Source organism: Bombina bombina, chromosome 6 (assembly GCF_027579735.1).
Source record: "Bombina bombina isolate aBomBom1 chromosome 6, aBomBom1.pri, whole genome shotgun sequence".
NCBI lineage: Eukaryota > Metazoa > Chordata > Amphibia > Anura > Bombinatoridae > Bombina > Bombina bombina.
Window position 1 is genome coordinate 1,013,970,919 of NC_069504.1, and position 24,268 is coordinate 1,013,995,186.

Consider the following 24,268-nt stretch of genomic DNA (forward strand, 5'->3'; position numbering starts at 1 on the left):
GGCCAGTCTAATCCAAAATAAACTTTCATGATTCAGATAAAGAATGTCATTTTAAACAATTTCACAATTTACTTTTATCACCAATTTTGCTTTATTCTTAGTTAAAAGCTAAACCTAGGAGGATCATATGCTAATTTCTAAGCCCTTGAAGGCTGCCTCTTCTCTCATGGCATTTTGACAGTTTTTTACCACTAGAGGGTGTTAGTTCATGTGTGTCATATACATAACACTGTGCTCACGCACGTGGAGTTCAAGTAAGCAAGCTCTGATTGGCTAAAATGGATGTTTGTCAAAAGAACTGAAATAAGGGGGCAGTTTGCAGAGGCTTAGATACAGGGTAATCACAGAGGTAAAAAGTGTATTTATATAACTGTGTTGGTAATGCAAAACTAGGGAATGGTTAATAAAGGGATTTGCTATCTTTTCAAACAATAAAAATTCTGGTGTAGACTGTCCCTTTAACTAAGCCATTTGTTAAAAAAAGGAAACTTTTCAAGCTTTCCAGCAGGAAATACTGGTATAAATAATATAAATTGACAATCAAAACAAAGGTGTGCATTTCATAATAGTTTTTCCAAATCTAGTTGCTTTTATATTTTTATTTACCTAAATGTTTATATCATAAACCCTTTTTCTACCTATCCCCAGATTAACTTTAGCCTAAAAGCTAATCAGAAGTTAAATATGTGCGTTGTTGCAAGGTTTAGACCATTCACAAAGTGAAATGACAAACAATATAAATGATGGGGGTGTTAAACGGACAGTCTAGTCAAAATTAAACTTTTGTGATTCAGATAGGACATGTAATTTTAAACAACTTTGCAATTTACTTTTTATCATCAGATTTGTTTTATTCTCTTGGTATTCTTTGTTGAAAGCTATACCTAGGTAGACTTCTATGCTAATTTCTAAGCCCTTGAAAGCCGCCTTTTATATCAATGCATTTTTACAGCTTTTAACAGCTAGACTGTGCTAGTTTATGGGTGTCATATAGGTAACATTGTGCTCACTCCTGTGTAGTTATTTATGAGTCAGCACTGATTGGCTAAAATGCAAATCTGTGAAAAGAACTGAAATAAGGGGACAGTCTGCAGAGACTTAGATACAAGGTAATCACAGAGGTAAAAAGTGTATTAATATAACTGTGTTGGTTATGCAAAACTGGGGAATGGATAATAAAGGGATTATAATAATAAAGAGATATACTGCATCTCTTTCAAGTGATGCAGTATATCTGTACAAATTGCACTTGAAACTATTACAAGAACATTTCTATGAAAAAAGGGAGATAATATACCTCAAAGATTACTCAGTAGCCATACCATAAAGCAACATTAATCATCAAATTTGAATGCTTGTGAAATCCCAAGAGATCACAGTAAAGCAAAGTGTAAACTCAGCACTGATAATGCTTAGGGGCCAATTTATTATGCCTCTTAGTCTGCCGAATGCAGCTGTTTCGCTAGAAACAGGAGTTAAGGAGCAGCAGTCTTTAGACCGCTGTTCCTTAACGTGTCCGCCAGCTCATATGATCGGGTTGATTGACACCCCCTGCTAGCGGCCGATTGGCCGCAAATGTGCAGGGGGTGGCAATCAGCGTATGCTGTAGGCATTTAGTGCTGCAGGGCGGACATGATTCACTATAGCGAATCATGTCCGCCTGGGGTATGATAAATCTATATAGATGACAGTTTAAATAAGTAACTCAAGGATAACTGCTCACACAATACTTATACTGTTGAAGAAAATTTGAAGTCCCATATCTTCTTTTTACATAGAGATACCCATGAGTTATTTCATTGTCAGTTTTTACAGATATGTTGCAACACTTTCAATTGATTTGGCATTTTGGTAGCACACCCCTTTAATATTTTATATACAAATGCAATTCTTTTCATGTTCATTTTATGTCCATCTAAGACTACAAGCTTACTGTAAATATCATATGTAAAATGGCAAATTAAAGTTATAAATATATTACTACACTTCATTATTGCCATTATTTTGGCACCTAGTTTATTATGTATGTTTATAATGTAATTAAAAAATATATATGATTAGGTGTTTTAATTTGTGTTTTTGTTTTTTTCCAAAGCAATACATTAAAGTTAAAATCTGTTTTGCTGCCACAATATGTATTTTTTAGTCCCTTTTGGAACAAAAGAGTGAATATCTTCTGTCTGGATGTCTTGTGTTGACCTAGCCTCCTTCCACTTTGAAACACAGGAAATGCTATAAAGCTTGTCAAGCTGTAACAGATGTTTGCAGCTATTAAGGATATTTTAGCTTGCAGTTACAGTTTTAAAATGGAAATGTGCTAGACCAGCACAGGAGTTTAGAAATTGTTTGTAAAATCATTTGACTGCACTAGGTAGAGAGGAGTTTAAATAAAACACTTGGTGAAATTCACTTAGAGGTCTTACCAGACTCTTACTTCACCAGTTCTATGTTATTCAAAGAAGATGTTTTATTAATAATGGAGAGATGACTTACGTTTAATGAATCTGCACAGTATTATACAGAACCTGTAGAGATAGAAAGGTTTATGAAACCCCCTTAGTAAATTTGGCAGTGCAGGTTGTATATATGATTATCAAGATTTTCAAAATTATTACAACATGGAAATTTTGTAAACCAGTATTTCAGTAAGACAGAGTTAACATAATTTGTTACTTTTAGCTTATTTTACTTGAAGTTGAGGGAAAGTGTTCATTTAATCAAGTAACAGGTTATATCTAAACTAGCTGAAAATGTCTCTTAACTGAGGTGCAGAAATGAATTCTTGATGGACAGATTTCTTTTTTAAAAGAGAAATTAAAAGAATACTAAATACAAAAGAGTTGAATAATTGACAAATACTCAATAAAGCGACCATAACCTAACAAACTATTAAATGAATGGAACTGTTTTCAAAAAATATATATATACTAATTTTGTAAAGTAACAACGATGGTGCAGACCCTTCAATAATATTATTTCTAGTATCAAGAAAGAAAGGATAAGGGTAAGTGATCCTTTGGAGAGGATTACATGTTTCTACCTGCTGATCCGATATTTTGTCTGATACGCATAGTATCGCATAGGATCAAAGGTCACTACATAGATCCTTCTATTTGTATCAAGGCAACAGTTCTCTTACATATTCTTTTGGGGTTGCCCTCTGATAGAGGTGTTGTGGTGCTCATGTTAGATACTTTATTTCTGTGGCCAAATTAATTTTCAATGTATTTTGGCGTATTAGTGCTTTTTATGTGTACGATATGGGTAGTTTCATAGGTTACTACATAGATCCTCAGGTTTAATCAAGCCAACAGTTCCCTAATATACGATTGTGGGGTTGCCCTCTGATGGAGGTGTTGTAGGTTTCCTATTTCGAAACTCCATTTTTTTATGTCTTATCATCATTTATGGTTATAGGAGACATCTCCCCAGTGCATTACGTATGGTTAGATTTATGTATGCTAAATGTTTTTTTTATTTTTATTTGTTTTCAAATCTTGGTTCGGTTTTCCTTCCACCCTATGGATATTCTGAGATATACATGTGTGCTGTAATTTTAAATTGTTGTGGAATAAATACACATGAATTTCGAATATTAATTCAGTTTGAGTGCTTTTTTGATAAGGATCAATTACCCTTTCTTTCTTGTTACTAGAAATAAAAGGACTAAACCATAGCACTTACTTTGAATTTGAAATGAGCAGTAGAATTATTTCTGGCAAATCCCAATGTTAATCCAATTTTTGCTCCCCCTGTATCATGTGACAGCCATCAGCCAATAAAAAAATGCATATATGTATATATACGTATATACTGTGCCCTTTTGTACATGCTTAGTAGGAGCTGGAGCCACAGAAACTGTGCATATAAAACAGATTTTGCACATTTTGATAATGAAGTATATTATACAGTTGCATAAATTGCATGCTTTATCTTAATCATGAAATATTAATTTTGATTATAGTGGCTCTATAAATGTCTAGACTAAACTTCGACAGAATAGTCCTTGCTATTATTTTTCCTCATGTAGCTCTCTTCATAGCAGTTCTCTTTAACCCTTTACAGGTGCTAGTTGGGGACGTTTTGTATTTTCCTACTGGTATTCCACCATCTTGGAACTCTCATATTCTTCCACCCTGTCTGGTGAACATTCACAGATCAGTGATGTTGGTAGCTTCTTGCCAGCTGCATTATTTGCTTTGGGTATCATATGCAATACAGAGCAGGAGGTTTACATTTTTTGCAGTTTTTATACATAGTTTAAAAGTTTTACAACATATATAAAAAATGCCACATGATTAATATAGAGTAATACAGTCATTGTAAAAAAGTAACGTTCCTGCCATGTATCATGCAAGCTAACCTGAAGTACACAATACAGCTGTAAAAAAAGGGTAATTTTATTTCAAGATGGCAACACCCATTCCATTATGAGGATGTGAATCTTCACAAACAAGCAATAGTAAGGGTTAAAATAATAGAAAAGCTTCTGAGAGAGTTGCAGACACAGAAGAAAAAGCAAATGCAGAGGGAGCACTAACCATAACTATGCTATTGTAGTTGTGTGCCCAAAAATATCTTATTTAAAGAGTCATAAAAGCCAGCAGTATGCATGTACAGGCATGTGTATGTTGCCAATCTCGGAGACTAGACAATCACTGCTTGGTGTGAATGCATTGTGCATTTACTTGACAATTCTGCTTGTGCACAAGCACACATTTACCAATCAGCAGCTAAGTATACTCTGAAATGAGCTCCTGAAAGGGTGTGTGAAATGCCAATCTCTGCGTTTAAAAAAGGCTCAAAGCAGAGTTTTTTTTAAAACAAATTTTATATTGCATCTTGTTTTACAATATTGTAAATTGTATGTCCCTTTAAGTGTCTTTCCTATGACCATAGGAACTGATACCTTTTAGAACAGGGGTGTCAAAACGTTTCAAATAAGGAGCAAGGTTATATTATTTTTTTTCACTCACACAGTGTGTAAGCATTTTTATACATTCTATTATTCATCAAAATAAAACATTTCATTCAATATAAAATAATCAAATGTACAATCCTTTAGAAAGACTTATGGCATGACTTGCTTACAGAAGCGTTGCAAATCTACACCTATACACAGATGCAGAAACATATACATTTTATCCTTCCAGGTCAGAAGTTAAGAAAAAGCTTTTCCCTGACTTTAGCTGTCAATTGAATAGGTGGATCACATCAATGGGTGTTTTGAAAATATTTGAAAGCAGAGGAACATCCAATGCTTCAATGTAACCTAGCAACCTTGTGCTGCATTAAGGTGATATGAGGTTCCAGAGTGTACCCTGAAATACCTATATTTGACAGGTACAAATATTATACATCCTGAACATTAGAGTACTGAAGAAAGCATTCCAGCTTCCAATTATAACAAATGGCCATTTTTTTTTTAGTGAATCAGTTAAAAATAATTTGTGTGTGAAAAATGTTGCATATGCAAATGTTATTTTAACTCTCCTTTTCAAAGCACCAAGAAGGGCAATGGGGTTTTGTAATTTTTTACGCCGTGATTGCCAGAGTGAGATTGAAAACCCTGTGCTGCAGACCACTTTGGCAAAAAAAAAGGGTTAAAGGGACACTGAACCCAATTTTTTTCTTTCATGATTCAGATAGAGCATGCAATTTTAAGCAACTTTCTAATTTACTCCTATTATCAAATGTTCTTCATTCTCTTGGTATGTTTATTTGAAAAGCAAGAATGTAAGTTAAAGTTTAGATGCTGGCCCATTTTTGGTGAACAACCTGGGTTGTCCTTGCTGATTGGACAGCACCAATAAACAAGTGCTGTCCATGGTGCTGAACCAAAAATGTGCTGGCTCCTTAGCTTAGATGCCTTTTTCAAATAAAGATAACAAGAGAACGAAGAAAAATTGATATTAGGAGTAAATTAGAAAGTTGCTTAAAATTGCATGCTCTATCTGAATCATGAAAGAAAAAAGTTGGGTTCAGTGTCCCTTTAAGGTAGAATATAATTTCCTAAAGTAAAAAGCAATATGATGTGAAAAGTCCACTTTGTATGTTTGAACTTTAACTCCTTGATTACTAGAATGGGCTACAAAATAATTTGGTGTGGTGTGGTGCTTGTTGGCAAACAATGGGTTAAGGAAGACCAGTTTTTTTTTTGTTTGTTTGTTTTTAAAAAGCAATACAGTGTAGAGAGTCAACCACCTATCTGCTTTACTGTCTATTCCCTTATCAGCACAATATTATTTTATGGACTTTTTAATATGGAAAACCATTTATCTTTTAATAATCCAACAAATGTAACAGTGGTTAAATATACTGTTTAAACATTATTTAAACCACATTTCAAATCTCAATGCATTTATTTCATATGTAAAATAATACAAAACATAATAAAGTGTAGATTTTACTTTGAAGGGTAAAACTAGTTATGTTTCAGTTCTGAACTGTTTTACCACATTGGATCCCCCCAAAACTATATTTTATTAAAAATGTTTCATATAATATGCATTGTTCTGCACAAGAACTAAATTGTCATTCATTACCTTATTTTTTAATTGTTAAAGGAACATTACAGTCATTATTTTATTTATGACATCTAAAACAGGGCATTAAAAATATTAAAGCTTTTCATGTTTTAATTTATACAGATGTTCCTGCACTGACAAAAAAGAATATATTGTTTAGGGTTTCACTGTCCACCAATAGAACTGGGGAGGGCATTCCTTTATCAGCCAGTACAATCATGATCTTCCATTTATTTAACAATCAAAATAAACTACGTTTTCCTATTTTTGTAGCACGTTTAAATAGACCTTTTAAACATGAATAATCTACTTGAGTTTAGTGTCCCTTTAAACCTCAAACAAACAAAAAAAAAGCTTAGAAATAATCAACTTCTATCTCTTATTGACCGATTTTATTCAGCAACTAGCATTATTATACTGAATAAAAATGATATATATATTATGTAAGGTATGTTTATTTTAGCAATGCATTATAGATGGGAGTCCCAAATTTATTGCTGAAATAACAACAAAAAAATCTAAAATATAAGTCTGAAAATATCCCAATTATAGTATTTTGATATAACAGGACTTTTATTTTTTTAAAATGTATTTTTCAACTCCCTGGGGTTAATTTATTCGCTGCTCCATAACCTGTTCACCTGCTCTGAGGCGGCGGAAAGAAATCAACCCGATCAAATACGATCGGGTTTATTGACACCCCCTGCTAGCGGCCAATATGCAGGGGGGCTGTGTTGCACCAGCAGTTCAAAAGAACTGCTTGTGCAATGATAAATGCCGACAGCGTATACTATCGTCATTTATCGATTTGCGGCGGACATGATACCCTACATTGTATCATGTCCATCCACACTATAAGAAATATACCCCATTGACTATGGCCTTAGTGTATAATGCACTAACTGTAAAGTGACCAATTACAAGGTGAATTTAATAAAATATTTTTTAATCTAAAAATTCCTGGACATTAAACAGAGTTCTATGAACACTGCTTGAAATAAAAAACTATGTAGATATTCAGAATAAAAATTGTATAACTTTCTTTAGATCAACATTTATTTTCAATGGAAACTGTCGATCTTCATTTTTTTTTTTTAAATATTCATTTTTTTTTTAATTTCTGAGGTAAAATATATTGAAATATAATGTGCATACAGTTTATACATCTCTTATATATTTGGTTTACGTAACAGTCACCGGCTTGAAAATACTGAATGAGAAATACTGACACACAAATATTTGGTTTTATATTGAAGAATATACTGCTTACAGCAGAATCTGAAACATATTATTTAAAATTTTGAAAATGCCCATCAGAAGGCAAAAACCTCTGCTCATATTTATTAGAAGGGAATAAAGCTTATATAGGTTTGCTGAAATTTAATAAATAAGAACATCTTATAATATATAAAACAATATAAACATTTATATGCTACATGCATATCATATAATTTAAAGTAATAATTTATATATTGAAAAGATGCAGTTATGTTCTTCCTATTTTCCTTGATAACGCGCACACGCAGGATGTGTCTATTCTTATCCATCTCCAACCTACAAGTTTATTGTTTTCTGAAGTCAATGCTCTAACGTAGGTTTGGGATGTTTTACATTGGGAATTCCAGTGTTTATCGTCAATGCCACGACAACCATTTTTGACAGGTCTTGCTTCTTTACATCTTGTTTCATAAAAGTATTGTTTCACAGGAGAGTTACCTGTCTTAATTTCCCCCAAAACTGTGACTTGATGTCCTCGAATGTCAACTGCATTCGATTTGTCTGTAACCCATAAGCTTTCGCTGTCGCAAACTGAATATTCACCCCGATGGCCTTTATGTTCTGCGTGTCTTTTTCTTCGAGATGTTCTGTTTCCAACAACTTTAGAATGGCCAATATAATCATCCATTAAGTACAAAGGGGGAGGTTCCTGAGGAAGACTATCACTCAAAAGCACACGTGGTGAATTGTAGCGCCTCTGTCTTTGTTGTTTTATCAGTTCTACTTCTAATGAGATGACAGGTTGGAAGTCCGATTTCACATTATCAACAACATCCATATCTAGAAGAATTTCTGCTTTTGGTATTGTACTTTGCTTGTTTTCCTTTGTATCAACCACTGGTTTGGAAATCTTATTTTTCAAAAGGTCTGCTTGCATGAGTTTAATAAAAAGAGAATTCATGGAGTTTTCTGGCAAATCCCGTTTATCCATGTTGGTAGCGTGGATGCCACAAAGATAAGGAAGAAACATCACACAAAACAGGATGGACATCACCCTGTTCACCTGTAAGATCTAAGGATAAAATAAAAGAAAAAGAAAAATTAGATATTACAATTAATTAAAACTTAAAGAATAGAACAAGATTATTCTCAAAATGAAAATATATTTCTATTTGGTCAAACACAATTTAGAAAAGCTAATTAATAATTTACTTCCACAAATCACAATTATCTTTAATGGGAATTTTGCAAATAATTTTGCTAATAATGACAGTCATATGAGCTTCCACCTGTTTCTATTGTAACTTATGTTCTAGGACATTTGTCTGAGATTATTTTGAAGCTCATTTTTAGTGAATAGTTAAAATATAACCATATTCTTGGACATTTATCTTAAGGCATTTTCAAGTTTATTTTTTAGTAACTAGTAACCCAAAGTACAAGTAAAAATACTTTCAGTAGCAGACATTTGTCTTCAGGTTTTTGTCTGAACACAATGAAGAGACAAAAGACCGTTTGTCAATGGAAGAGAACAGTAATGATAGGTTCAAGTGGCCCAGATACCATGATGAGGTAAACTTTTTTCAAGCTAGTAGTGTTACTGTTAAGTAATATTCTAGCTATGCAACACTCAGCATAGTTCTGGAGTATCCACATTAGTTATGGAGTAATAAAGCAAAATAAAGACAATTTAAACATAAAGTTATCAAACAATCTAATGACATGGTTGCCAATGTTTGAAATAAAAATAGATAAGAACACTTTGCAGCATATCAGTTAAAGGGACAGTCTACACTAAAATTGTTATTGTTTAAAAAGATAGATAATACCTTTACTACCCATTCCCCAGCTTTGCACAACCAACATTGCTAGATTTATATACTTTATAACATTTAAACCTCTACATTTCTGCCTGTTTCAAAAGCTCTATAGACAGCCACTTAATCACATGCTTTTGTATTTGCTTTTCACAACAGGAGACTGCTAGTTCATGTGGGCCATATAGATAACAATGTGTTCACGCCGGCAAGTTATTTAAGAGTTAGCACAACACAGTACTAACTGCAAGTCAATAGATAATAAATACAAAGTCATGTGATCAGGGGGCTGTCAGAAGATGCTTAGATACAAGGTAATCACATAGGTAAAAAGTGTTGGTTATGCAAAACTGGGGAATGAATAATAAAGGGATTATCTATCTTTTAAAACAATACAAATTCTATTGTAGACTGTCTCTCTTAAGTAAGCAAGTTAAATATTGACCACTTCCAATGACAGTTTTCAATGCTTTGCCCACTTAAACATCCATTGTAAATTATGCACAATATGCCTACAATTTATTTAAATATTGTATTATTTAATTTAGTCTGCAAACTGCAATTAAATAATATGGAAACATATATTATTTTGCCATAAGACTAACAAAGCTCTTATGTCTGATTCTCACAGTCTGTGGACATCCATGGTAATCCAGTAGCAAAAAAAAGATATATTCCAGCCTCGAAAATTAAAAAAGACCTTTATTATTTCACATAGGGTGCAGAGAGCAAAACATAGTATGTTTTGCTCCCTGGACCCTATGTGAAATAATAAAGGTCTTTTTTAATTTTCAAGGCAGGAATATACCTTTTTTGTTACTAGATTACTATTGAACGTGACAAGTTCTACATTCCGTGCCCCACAACTAAGAGACAGGTGTACTTTTTTTCCAAAACCTTTGTGAAGACATCCATGGTAAGTCAACATCTAAGGGTAGATTTCTTTTAATGTAATACAGACCATTAAAGGAACATGATACCCAAATGTTGAAGCAGTTTAAAGTGATGAAGCATAGCTGTAAAAAGCCATCTAGAAAGAAAAGATCGCCTGGCCATTTCTATGTAAAAAAAAAAGGAAGATATAGTACCTCAAAATTTCCTCAGTAGCCACATCCCATTGTGAAGGGACATAAATCAGCCAATCAAGAAGCTAGTCCCAAGATCTTATTTGCCTAGTCAGTTTAAGGAAATATACTATCAAATCTTGTGAGATGTCAGTGAAATCTCATGATATTACAGTAAAGTGTGCCATCAGCACTGCTGAAGCTGATTAGCTGCTGTTTTTTTTTTTTAGAAAACATGTAGCTGACAGTAGCTGAAGGATAACTGTTCACAGAGCACTTACTATTGTGAGCTGAAGAAATTATGAGGTAAAATGTCCTCTATTTTTACATAGAGAAGTTCAGAGGATATTGTCTTGTCAGCTTTGTACAGTTATGTTGCATAAATAAGTGATTTAGCATATGGGTAGAATGTTCTTTTAAACTATGGGACAGAAAGGCCAAGATTTATGAAGCTGTGTAATGCAGCTTTAGAAATCTTCTGATGATCGCTGCTTCTTAAACTCTACGCCACCTATGAGTTGGCAGTTTGCAATCACCCTGGACAAGTCTGACCAGAGTGATTGACAAAACCTGCTCACTCACAATTGGCTGCACGTAAGCAGGGGGCGGGGTGCCGGGTGGACAAGTTTGTGGGAGCAAACATTGTCAGTCTTTCCCGGTAAAAATAATTGATAACAAATTTAATATATATGTTAATAATTGTACAAAAGAAGAAAATAAATAACAAGACTTACAAGGCAATTTTGTCTTAAATGTCGTTTGGAATCACGTTATAAATTAACTAATTATATGTGTAATTTAGTGCTCAGTTGATGAGAATTCTAAAAATACACAAATAATTAAATATTTTAGTGGAAGTCTTAAAGAACCTAGTAAATTTGCTAGATCTTGCTGTTAGGCCTCGCGGGGAAAGTAATCTTAAACAAACCTTTAAGTAATTTTCTCTTTGCTGCATTGAAAAGATGGTATTTTAAAATATATTACAGATTTTTGTTTTTGTAAAACAGATGTTCGTGTACTGAGAAAACAACATATTTTTTATGTTTATGCTTCTGAGATGTATTACTGTATACAAATAAAGCAAGATTATAGGCGAGTGATCATTAACCCCTTAAAGGGCGAGATTTTCATAAAAATATTTAGTGATGCTTAGTAAAACAACTTTGCAATATACTTTCATTATTTATTTTTTTGCCATTCTCATGTCATGGTTGATTTTCTAATTCCTCTAGCCAGAAATGCACACTGCAGACATATGTAGCTAACCCTGCTCCATACCTGTGTCTAATTGGCTTTAGCAAATAACAACTGCAAAACAAAGCACCTTATGCTAACATAACAACCATGGATAGCCATGGCGGCTGCAAAATCAAGCCCAGATTGTCTCCACCAAATAAGGCAAGTGGTGTGTGGACTTGAAAAATAATTGCAGCAACAATTAAAAAAATGTTAATTTGCTTTTTAAAAAAAAAAAAAAAAATGTTTTGACTTGACTGACATGTTGTTCTATAGCATTACATCAGAAATGTCTTACCAGGTGTTAAGTGTCCTTCTGAGGCCCAGTTTTACAGTTATACTGCCCCTTTAAGTGAATTTAGATTTATGTGTATAAAATAGTGAAATCTCAAGGGAAACAAGCATTACCCTGTAATTTGACCTTGTAATGCCCATAATAAATTCTAGTAACTTTAGATTTTAAAGCAAAATAGCAGAAAAAGACAACAGGTGTCCATGCTTATTTGAAATGACAAAATGTATTGGTTATGATATTTGCAAATTATAAATTACTTACACTTTAGTGTGCTCCACAGTATTTAACAAATGTTTTTAATATATATATAAGCTCATCAACCTCAAGGAACTGGAAAAAAACAATGGCACTACTCTGAGGATAACATTATAAAAAATGTTCCTAATTCTATAATATTTGGAAAATACAGCTGAACATAAAATAATCACCTAGTTCACATACTGTAAACACATTAACCACAATAAAACTGCTATTCATGTTAAAAAGGCACTATGTGGACCCTCTGACCATGAAAAAAAGAGATTATCTGTTAATGAAGAGCTGACTGTCTTTATAATGTGAAAAGTGCTCAGCCTTGAAATTCCAAACCATCTACGATAACTAAGCACTAAGTTCAGAAGACATTTTTCAAATGTATTTTGTGTCCCTAGCTGAACTTTAAGCTTAGTATACTTTGTATTATCTTATTTTGAGCTAGATTACAAGTGGAGCGCTAAATTATTAACTGGCCCTAACAAGTGGCTAGTTATTGCTACTGCGACCTTGCGGTAGCAATTAGCCCACCGAAAATTAACCAGAGATTAGATCTCTGGTTAGTTTCCTAAAAGTGCACCAAATGCCCTCATTGTAGGGCATTGTAGTTTCTAATTTAAAAAAGTAGCATTTAAAAAAAAAAGCATTAAAAAAAAAAGCAGCACAGCAAATCACAATAATAAATCTTATAACATTAAAGGGGCATATTCATGTATATCTGCAAATGTGGTATACATGATACATTGCACTGCATGTGAAGTGGGATGCTATATTGGAGAAACAAGCCAAAAACTGCACCTCCGGATGAACTTACACAGACACTCAATCAAAAACCACTGTGAAACAAAATACTGCACCCCTGTTGGTCACCATTTCACCCAACCTGACCACTCCATCCAAAACTTCAAAAACACCATGGAAAGAAAAACCTTTGAAATGAAAATGATAATGCACTTCAACCTGTTTAATTCTGGACTAAATGTGGACTCTGGATTCTTAACACATTATCAACATTTTTTGTAATGTACTTTCATTTAGTAAATTACATTGTATATTCCACATTCTTTATACCTAGGTACACAGGTAAGCCTATGTCCACATTTTTGTCTTTTTTAACTTTTGTATTCCCCCTGTATATACAAATTCACATTTTTATAGATATTGATTCAATGTTGATATATTTTTATGTCAGTATATGCTCTATGTAAAGCTATATATTTCCCCTGTCTGTTCTCCTACACTGGACACTGTCTGCCTGTTACCTAAGCCCCCCTCATGATTTTTACGACACCTCCTCCTCTCCCTGCACTGTCTTCTTAGCTATTCTGTGTTTTAAGATACAATCTGTAAAACAGAATTTATGCTTACCTGATAAATTACTTTCTCCAACGGTGTGTCCGGTCCACGGCGTCATCCATTACTTGTGGGAAATGTTCTCCCCCACAGGGAAAAGCAAGGAAAGCACACAGCAAGAGCTGTCCATATAGCTCCCCCTCTGGCTCTGCCCCCCAGTCATTCGACCGACGGTTAGGAGAAAAAGGAGAAACGATAGGGTGCCGTGGTGACTGTAGTGTATAAAGAAAAATTTTTTCAACCTGATTAAAAAAAAAACAGGGCGGGCCGTGGACCGGACACACTATTGGAGAAAGTAATTTATCAGGTAAGCATAAATTCTGTTTTCTCCAACATTGGTGTGTCCGGTCCACGGCGTCATCCATTACTTGTGGGAACCAATACCAAAGCTTTAGGACACGGATGAAGGGAGGGAGCAAATCAGGTTACCTAAACAGAAGGCACCACGGCTTGCAAAACCTTTCTCCCAAAAACAGCCTCCGAAGAAGCAAAAATATCAAATTTGTAGAATTTGGCAAAAGTGTGCAGAGAAGACCAAGTCGCTGCCTTACATATCTGGTCAACAGAAGCCTCGTTCTTATAGGCCCATGTGGAAGCCACAGCCCTAGTAGAGTGAGCTGTGATACGGTCAGGAGGCTGCCGTCCGGCAGTCTCATAAGCCAAGCGGATAATGCTTTTCAGCCAGAAAGAGAGAGAGGTAGCAGTAGCTTTTTGACCTCTCCTCTTACCAGAGTAAACGACAAACAAGGATGAGGTTTGTCTAAAATCTTTTGTTGCTTCTAAATAGAACTTTAAAGCACGAACAACATCTAAATTGTGTAATAAACGTTCCTTCTTTGAAACTGGATTCGGACACAAAGAAGGAACAACTATTTCCTGGTTGATGTTCTCGTTGGAAACAACTTTTGGAAGAAAACCAGGCTTAGTACGCAAAACAACCTTATCTGAATGGAACACCAGATAGGGTGGATCACACTGCAAAGCAGATAATTCAGAAACTCTTCTAGCAGAAGAAATAGCAACCAAAAACAGAACTTTCCAAGATAGTAACTTAATATCAATGGAATGTAAAGGTTCTAACGGAACCCCTTGAAGAACTGAAAGAACTAAATTTAGACTCCAAGGAGGAGTCATGGGTCTGTAAACAGGCTTGATTCTAACCAAAGCCTGAACAAAAGCTTGTACATCTGGCAAAGCTGCCAGTCGTTTGTGCAACAAGACGGATAATGCAGAAATCTGTCCTTTTAGAGAACTAGCTGACAATCCTTTATCCAAACCTTCTTGGAGAAAGGAGAAAATCTTTGGAATTTTAATCTTACTCCAGGAGAATCCTTTGGATTCACACCAACAGATATATTTTTTCCATATTTTATGGTAAATCCTTCTAGTCACAGGTTTTCTGGCTTGGACCAGAGTATCAATCACAGAATTTGAAAACCCACGCTTGGATAAAATCAAGCGTTCAATTTCCAAGCAGTCAGCTGCAGAGAGACTAGATTGGGATGTTCGAATGGACCTTGTACTAGAAGGTTCTGTCTCAAAGGTAGCTTCCATGGTGGAGCCGATGTCACAGTCTGAGACACGATATCTGGAAAAGTATGAGAACGTGTCACTATTAATTATTTGGGCCACAACTGCTGGTTATAGGATATATTAAATATATGTTTGTTGCAACTCTGAGACGTCTAGGAAACAACAGATTGTTGGGAAGGCAGCTTAGTTTACTAAGATGTCACAGAGTTGCAATTAATCTTTTGGTGTAGTTGAATGTGTGAAGCCTATTGCTGCCACATGCATAGTTATATGCTAAATCATTACAGCAGGCAAACACAGCAACAAACCAATTAAGGTATACAGCGTGGAAGTATATACTTAGATGGTAAATTGGTTATAATATGTTAAGCTTGAATAGCAAGGTATGTCTGAGTGGAAAGTGAGGGTTAAAACAATATGCAGCTTGGTACAGGTATATCAGTATTGGTGATAGGTAAATGGCAGAGCGTAATAACATTCAAATATAAAGCGTAAGTTTTGCAAAGAAGTTCCCTCCGTTGTAGGCTGAATATGATACAGAGTTTTAACATGGGTTGTGAACTCTTACCGCCTGGTTGATTCTGTGGATGCAGCGGCAAGGAAATTGAGTGTCCTGTGAGCAGAGGCTGAATGGCGTCTGAGTCCGTTATCGCAGCTGGCGTGTGACGTCACCGCAAGGTTTCCTGGGATGGTTCAGAGAGAGGTGTTGCCTGAGCTGGCAAAAGCAGTAACAGAGGTTGAGACCGGGGAAACTGTACAAGTGCAGTGAGACTTGAGGTATGATGTTCCCTTAAAAAGAGTTTAAGCACGGAGAGCTTGAAAAACTGAGCTTGATAATTCTGGAGGAATAAACTTAACTCTGTGAGACCTGTGGAGACAGGTGTAAATCGTTAGGGCTTGGCAAGTTCTGTGAATCAGTAGAACTACAATACTAAGCAAGGATTTAGTGAGCAAGGTGGAGCTTAAATAGGGAGGAGAGTAGGTGTGAATAACTTTGAAGGCTCAGTAAGTGGCAGTATCACATGATTAGATTAGAAACCTGACAGGACCCCCCTCTCAAGGAGCAACTCCAGGTGCTCAAGGTCCGGGACGATCGGGGTTACGCTGATGGAAACGAGATACCAGACGAGCTGCGGATATATTACAAGCAGGTTCCCAGGAATCCTCTTCGGAAGAGTAGCCCTTCCAGCTGACCAGGTATTCCAGACGTCCACGGCGGGTTCGGGAATCCAAGATTGAACGAACTTCATATTCCACTTTAGGGTCCAGGGCAACCTGAGGTGGAAGAGGAACAACAGAGGTGCCCCTGACCTCTCTATAGGGTTTAAGGAGAGAGACGTGGAAAGTTGGATGGACCTTCATAGAGGACGGCAGGGTAAGTCTAACAGCATTGGCGTTGATGACTTTTTCAATAGGGTATGGTCCAATGAAGAGAGGAGAAAGTTTTCTACAAGGCAAATTCAAGGAGAGATGTCTTGTAGAGAGCCAAACTAAGTCGCCTGGACTATATACAGGTGGAGTTGAACGATGACGGTCGTAATATCTCTTATAAATCTCCTTTGCTCTAACAATAGCAGCCTCAATGTTTTTGAAGTTGGAGGTGATATTCTCGGAGAATTCAGAGATACTGGGTGACAGAATATCAGAAGAAGGGAACAACTGGAAACGGGGATGAAACCCGTAATTAGCGAAGAAAGGTGTCTGGTTGATAGTGGAATGATGAGTGTTATTATAAGAAAATTCAGCGTAGGGTAAGAAGTCTGACCAAAGATGCTGTTGATGGGAACAGAAGGATCTGAGGAACTGTTCGAGCCATTGATTACACCTTTCCGTTTGTCCGTTTCCTTGGGGATGATATGCGGTGGTGAGTTTTTTGTCCACAGAGAAAGTTTTACAAAACTGATGCCAAAGTCTACTTGAGAATTGGGTCCCTCGGTCACTAATTATGGAGTCAGGGAGTCCGTGAAGTTTTATGACGTGTTTCATGAGAAGTTGTATGGTTTCTAAAGCGGTAGGTAGCTTAGAGTAAGGAACGAAATGACACATTTTCGTGAAGTGATCCACAACAACCATAATAGTGTTATTCTTCCCCGATATTGGCAGATCTACAATAAAATCAATAGCAATTTGTGACCAAGGGGTTGATGGAGTGGGTAGAGGTAGTAGGAGGCCATAGGGAGCATGTTTGCTCCTTTTGGAGGTAGTACATACAGGACATGATGAGATATACTCATTGATGTCGTTATACATGCGAGGCCACCAGTGATTTCTGGAAACTAGTTCCTGGGTTTTGTGTATTCCAGGATGACCCGCTAGGGAAGAGTCATGTACCATGTGAAATAGTGTCTGTCTTAGTGATGGAGGTATGTACAACTGTGAATTATGATAATAACATCCGTTAGGTTTACGCTGTAATTGATGAAGAGGTTTGGATTGATCTCTTAGTTGTTCTTTTAGAACTAGGGATTCTGACTGTAGTGTGAATAGTAGAAAGTTTTCTGTAGGGATAACAGTTGTATCTGTCAACGGGGAATCGGAGTTAGAAGGAATCCTAGAGAGTGCATCTGCTTTGAGGTTTTTTCCAGAGGGACGGTACGTAATGAGAAAATTAAAACGTGAGAAAAAGATGTTCCATCTGACTTGTCTTGCTGATAGAGTACGGGTGGATTTCAGATATTGTAAATTACGGTGGTCAGTATAAATTAATGTAGGGATAGTCACGCCTTCTAATAAATGACGCCAGTGTTCTAGGGAATATTTTATTGCCAATAATTCCTTGTCGCCAATTGGGTAGTTTTGTTCCACAGGGTTTAATGTTTTGGAGTAGAAGGCAACTGGATGTAAAGGCTTTGTTAATTCTTCCCTTTGTGAGAGTACTGCTCCGATGGCAAAATTAGAGGCATCTACCTCAAGTATGAACTGGAGTTTTGGATCTGGAAAACGTAAAATGGGAGCTGTAGTGAATTTGTGTTTGAATAGATCAAAAGCTTCTTGGGCCTGGGTATTCCACTTAAAAGGTTTGTTGGTCTTGGTCAGAGTGGTTAAAGGTAAAGCTGATTTAGAAAAGTTCTTAATAAACTTGCGATAAAAATTCGCAAACCCCATAAAGGATTGTACTTGGCGTCTGGTTTTTGGTACAGGCCAGTTGAGGATAGCATCTACCTTTTTTGATTCCATGCTAATGCCTGAAGAGGATATTTCATAACCCAAGAAGGTAATGGAAGTCGAGTTAAATAGACATTTTTCAGCTTTGGCATACAAATGGTTACCTCTCAGTCTGGAGAGCACCTGTCGGACGTGTTGAACATGCTCATCGTATGTTTTTGAGTAAATTAGTATATCATCAAGATAGATGACGGTGAAGACATCCAAGATATCTCTGAAAATGTCATTTATTAAGTGCTGAAAAGTTGCTGGGGCATTGCACAACCCGAAAGGCATAACAACGTACTCAAAGAGGCCGTAGCGGGTTCTAAATGCAGTTAACCACTCGTCGCCAGATCTAATGCGGACGAGGTTGTAGGCACCCCTTAGATCTAACTTGGTGAAATATTTAGCCCCTTCAAGTCTTTCAATGATTTCCGGGATGAGCGGGAGAGGATAACGGTTTTTTATCGTTATTTTGTTTAGTTGTCTATAATCAACTATGGGTCTAAGAGACCCGTCTTTGTTCTTTACAAAGAAAATCCCAGCGCTCGCTGGAGAAGTGGAAGGTCTTATGAAACCTTTCTTTAGGTTATCCTCCAAATAAGATTTTAAATGTATGAGTTCTGTATTTGAAAGTGGAAAAATATGTCCAGAGGGAATGTCTGAACCAGGTAAAATGTCTATGGGACAATCGTACTTTCTGTGAGGGGGAAGGTGTTCTGCTTCAGTTTTGCTGAAAACATCAGAGAAATCTTGATACACCTCTGGTATTTCAAAATCTGGGATAGTTTCAGAGGTGTGCAGTATAGGTGATGGAAAACAAGTGTTAAGGCAAAAATTAGAGTTGAAAGACAAAGACAGATTTGACCAATCTACTGCTGGGTTATGTGTTGTGAGCCATTTTATACCTAATACTATGGGTGAAATGGGGGATGAAATAACGTCAAAGGTTATGTATTCCCTGTGGTGTTCAGTAGTAAGCATGAGAATAGGAATAGTTTGGTATTCTACAGGCCCAGTAGCAATGTTTTTCCCATCAATACCTCTTAAGAAAACAGGAGACTTTTTTCTAACTAGTGGAATTTTATTAAGGGTAGTGAAGGCATTATCAATATAGGAAGCTGTGGCTCCTGAGTCAAGTATCGCGGTAGCGTTGACCCGCTGTTGGTCCCACTGTAAAGTAAGAGACAAGTGTAAGTAGGATGTAGGATGTATCTGAGTAGAACAGCAATATGCAGGTATATCAGTCTTACCCTTATTTTGCTTCTGTAGGGTAGGACAATCCCTGACTGTATGATTCTCTGATGCGCAATATAGACACAAGTTGTTTGTGCGTCTCCTGACCTTTTCCTTGGGGCTTAGCGGTCCGCGTACAAAACCTATGTCCATGGGTTCTGGAGTGGACTTTGGGGTATGAGCTATTTGATGTTTCTTTGGGTTGGGGTCATGGTAGGATTTCTCCTGCTGTCTCTCCCTGAGGCGCCTGTCTATTGTTATGCTAAGGGTCATTAATTCCTCCAATGTAGGAGGTAAATCTGATCTTGAGAGTTCATCTTTTATAGCATCTGATAGACCCAATCTAAATTGGTTTCTCAAAGCAATGTTATTCCACAATGTGTCCTTTGCCCACATTTTAAAGTCAGCAATGTAATCCTCGACTACTCTCTTCTTTTGCCTAAGTGATCTCATTGCATTCTCAGCTGTGATTTGTTTATAAGGGTCTTCATATAGTTGCCCCATGGCTGAGAAAATTTTTTCAAGAGAATTTAGTATATCATCATTAGTTTCAAAGTATGTGTTAGCCCAGGTACGTGGCTCACCCCTGAGGTATGAGATCACAGTGAGTACTCTAGCTTTATCATTAGGGTATGTGTGGGGTTTCAAAGAGAACATTAAGAGGCAGGCATTTTTGAAATCCCTGTACTGGGATCTGTCACCCATGAATTTTTCTGGGGGACTAACCTGGGGCTCAGTAATAGGAACTCTTTTGTCTATAACATCCCTAATGTATGTTTTCATGTTATCATTTTCAGTTTTAAGAGTGTTAAGGGCCTCAGTTAATAAGTCAACCCTCTGGGTAAGGGTCTGCATGTGTGCACTGATTCCAGCTGGGTCCATTTTTATTTCCCAATAATGGAAAATAGGCTTAGTATTTTGTCACAGTCTGAGACACGATATCTGGAAAAGTATGAGAACGTGTCACTATTAATTATTTGGGCCACAACTGCTGGTTATAGGATATATTAAATATATGTTTGTTGCAACTCTGAGACGTCTAGGAAACAACAGATTGTTGGGAAGGCAGCTTAGTTTACTAAGATGTCACAGAGTTGCAATTAATCTTTTGGTGTAGTTGAATGTGTGAAGCCTATTGCTGCCACATGCATAGTTATATGCTAAATCATTACAGCAGGCAAACACAGCAACAAACCAATTAAGGTATACAGCGTGGAAGTATATACTTAGATGGTAAATTGGTTATAATATGTTAAGCTTGAATAGCAAGGTATGTCTGAGTGGAAAGTGAGGGTTAAAACAATATGCAGCTTGGTACAGGTATATCAGTATTGGTGATAGGTAAATGGCAGAGCGTAATAACATTCAAATATAAAGCGTAAGTTTTGCAAAGAAGTTCCCTCCGTTGTAGGCTGAATATGATACAGAGTTTTAACATGGGTTGTGAACTCTTACCGCCTGGTTGATTCTGTGGATGCAGCGGCAAGGAAATTGAGTGTCCTGTGAGCAGAGGCTGAATGGCGTCTGAGTCCGTTATCGCAGCTGGCGTGTGACGTCACCGCAAGGTTTCCTGGGATGGTTCAGAGAGAGGTGTTGCCTGAGCTGGCAAAAGCAGTAACAGAGGTTGAGACCGGGGAAACTGTACAAGTGCAGTGAGACTTGAGGTATGATGTTCCCTTAAAAAGAGTTTAAGCACGGAGAGCTTGAAAAACTGAGCTTGATAATTCTGGAGGAATAAACTTAACTCTGTGAGACCTGTGGAGACAGGTGTAAATCTTTAGGGCTTGGCAAGTTCTGTGAATCAGTAGAACTACAATACTAAGCAAGGATTTAGTGAGCAAGGTGGAGCTTAAATAGGGAGGAGAGTAGGTGTGAATAACTTTGAAGGCTCAGTAAGTGGCAGTATCACATGATTAGATTAGAAACCTGACAGCCGATGACATATTCACCAGGTCTGCATACCAAGTCCTGCATGGCCACGTAGGAGCTATCAGAATCACAGAGGCCTTCTCCTGTTTGATCCTGGCTATGAGCCTGGGGAGGAGAGGAAACGGTGGAAACACATATGCTAGGTTGAACGACCAAGGCGCCACTAATGCATCCACTAGAGTCGCATTGGGATCCCTGGATCTGGACCCGTAGCAAGGAATCTTGAAGTTCTGACGGGACGCCATTAGATCCATGTCTGGAATGCCCCATAATTGGGTTAACTGAGCAAAGACCTCCGGATGGAGTTCCCACTCCCCCGGATGGAAAGTCTGACGACTCAAATAGTCCGCCTCCCAGTTGTCTACTCCTGGGATGTGAATAGCAGATAGATGGCAGGAGTGATTCTCTGCCCATTGGATTATCTTGGTTACTTCCTTCATCGCTAGGGAACTCTTTGTTCCCCCCTGATGATTGATGTACGCAACAGTCGTTATGTTGTTTAATATCTTTAAATCTTATGAACCTGGCTTCCGCTAGCTGAGGCCAAGCCAGGAGCGCATTGAATATAGCTCTTAGTTCCAAAATGTTTATCGGGAGAAGCGACTCTTCCCGCGACCATAGGCCCTGAGCTTTCAGAGAGTCCCAGACCGCGCCCCACCCCAAGAGGCTGGCGTCGGTCGTGACGATGACCCACTCCGGTCTGCGGAAACTCATTCCCTGAGACAGGTGATCCTGGGTCAACCGCCAGAGAAGTGAGTCCCTGGTTACCTGGTCTACTTGAATTTGGGGAGACAAGTCTGTATAGTCCCCATTCCACTGATAGAGCATGCACAGCTGTAATGGTCTTAGATGAATTCGAGCAAAAGGAACCACATCCATTGTTGCGACCATTAGTACTATTACTTCCATGCATTGAGCTATGGAGGGTTGAGGAATAGAGTGAAGAACTCGACAAGCTTTTAGAAGCTTTGTCTTTCTGACGTCTGTGAGAAAGATCTTCATTTCCACAGAATCTATTATTGTTCCCAGAAAAGGAACCCTTGTGGACGGTGACAGTGAACTTTTTTCTATGTTCACTTTCCACCCGTGAGATCTGAGAAAAGCCAACACAATGTCTGTATGAGCCCTCGCTTTGGAAAGAGACGACGCTTGGATTAGGATGTCGTCTAGATAAGGTGCTACAGCAATGCCCCTCGGTCTTAGGACCGCTAGAAGGGACCCTAGCTCCTTTGTGAAAATTCTGGGAGCGGTGGCTAAACCGAATGGAAGAGCCACAAACTGGTAATGTTTGTCCAGAAAGGCAAACCTCAGGAACTGATGATGAGATTTGTGGATTGGGATATGCAGATACGCATCCTTCAGATCCACGGTAGTCAAAAATTGACCCTGCTGGATTGTTGGTAAGATTGTCCGAATGGTTTCCATCTTGAAGGATGGAACTCTGAGGAACTTGTTTAATATCTTTAAATCCAGAATTGGCCTGAAAGTTCCCTCTTTTTTGGGAACCACAAACAGGTTTGAGTAAAACCCTAGACCTTGTTCCCCGGAGGGGACTGGGTTTATCACTCCCATCTTTGATAGGTCTCTTACACAATGTAAGAATGCCTGTTTCTTTATCTGGTCTGAAGATAAGCGAGACAGGTGGAACCTTCCCTTTGGAGGAAGTCCCTTGAATTCTAACAGGTATCCCTTGTAAACTATCTCTAGTGCCCAGGGATCCAGAACATCTCTTGCCCAAGCCTGAGCGAAGAGAGATAGTCTGCCCCCTACCAGATCCGGTCCTGGATCGGGGGCTACCCCTTCATGCTGTCTTGGTAGCAGCAGCAGGTTTCTTGGTTTGTTTACCCTTGTTCCAGCCTTGCATGGGCTTCCAAGCGGGTTTGGGCTGGGCCGTGTTACCTTCTTGTCTAGCGGGCAGTGGAGTTATTAGCCGGTCCGTTCCTGAAATTGCGAAAGGAACGAAAATTAGACTTGTTCTTAGACTTAAAAGGCCTATCCTGTGAGAGGGCATGGCCATTACCCCCAGTGATGTCTGAAATAATTTCCTTCAATTCCGGCCCAAAAAGGGTCTTACCCTTGAAAGGAATATTCAGTAACTTAGTCTTGGACGACACGTCTGCCGACCAGGATTTTAGCCAAAGCGCCCTCCGCGCTACTATAGCAAAACCTGAGTTTTTCGCCCCCAATTTCATTATTTGAAAAGCGGCATCCAATATAAAGGAATTAGCTAACTTTAATGCATGAATTCTGTCCATGACTTCTTCATAGGAAGTCTCTTTCTGGAGCGACCTTTCTAGTTCTTCGAACAAAAAGGACGCCGCTGAAGTGACAGTAATAACACACGTAGCTGGTTGAAGGATGAACCCTTGCTGAACAAAAATCTTTTTAAGCAATCCTTCCAATTTTTTATCCATAGGATCTTTGAAAGCGCAGCTGTCCTCTATAGGAATAGTTGTGCGCTTCGCTAGTGTTGAAACAGCTCCCTCAACCTTCGGGACTGTTTGCCATGCGTCCCTTCTAGGGTCTACTATGGGAAACATTTTCTTAAATATAGGAGGTGGGGCAAAGGGTACACCTGGCTTCTCCCACTCCTTTTCCACTATGTTCGCTACCCTCTTAGGTATTGGAAAAGCGTCGTCGTGCACTGGGACCTCTAAAAAT

At 37.6% G+C, this 24,268-nt stretch overlaps 1 protein-coding gene across 3 annotated transcripts in view; it reads right to left on the minus strand.

The window, feature by feature from the left end:
• Positions 1-6,343: 6,343 nt before the first annotated feature.
• Positions 6,344-24,268, minus strand: part of NTF3 (neurotrophin 3) — a 121,271-nt gene continuing 103,346 nt past the window's right edge. For all 3 annotated transcript variants that reach the window (XM_053718735.1, XM_053718736.1, XM_053718734.1), the window contains one exon: positions 6,344-8,817. In XM_053718735.1, coding sequence (XP_053574710.1) covers positions 8,014-8,817 — 804 coding nt within the window. In that variant the 3' untranslated portion in view covers positions 6,344-8,013. The remainder of the gene's footprint in view (positions 8,818-24,268) is intronic.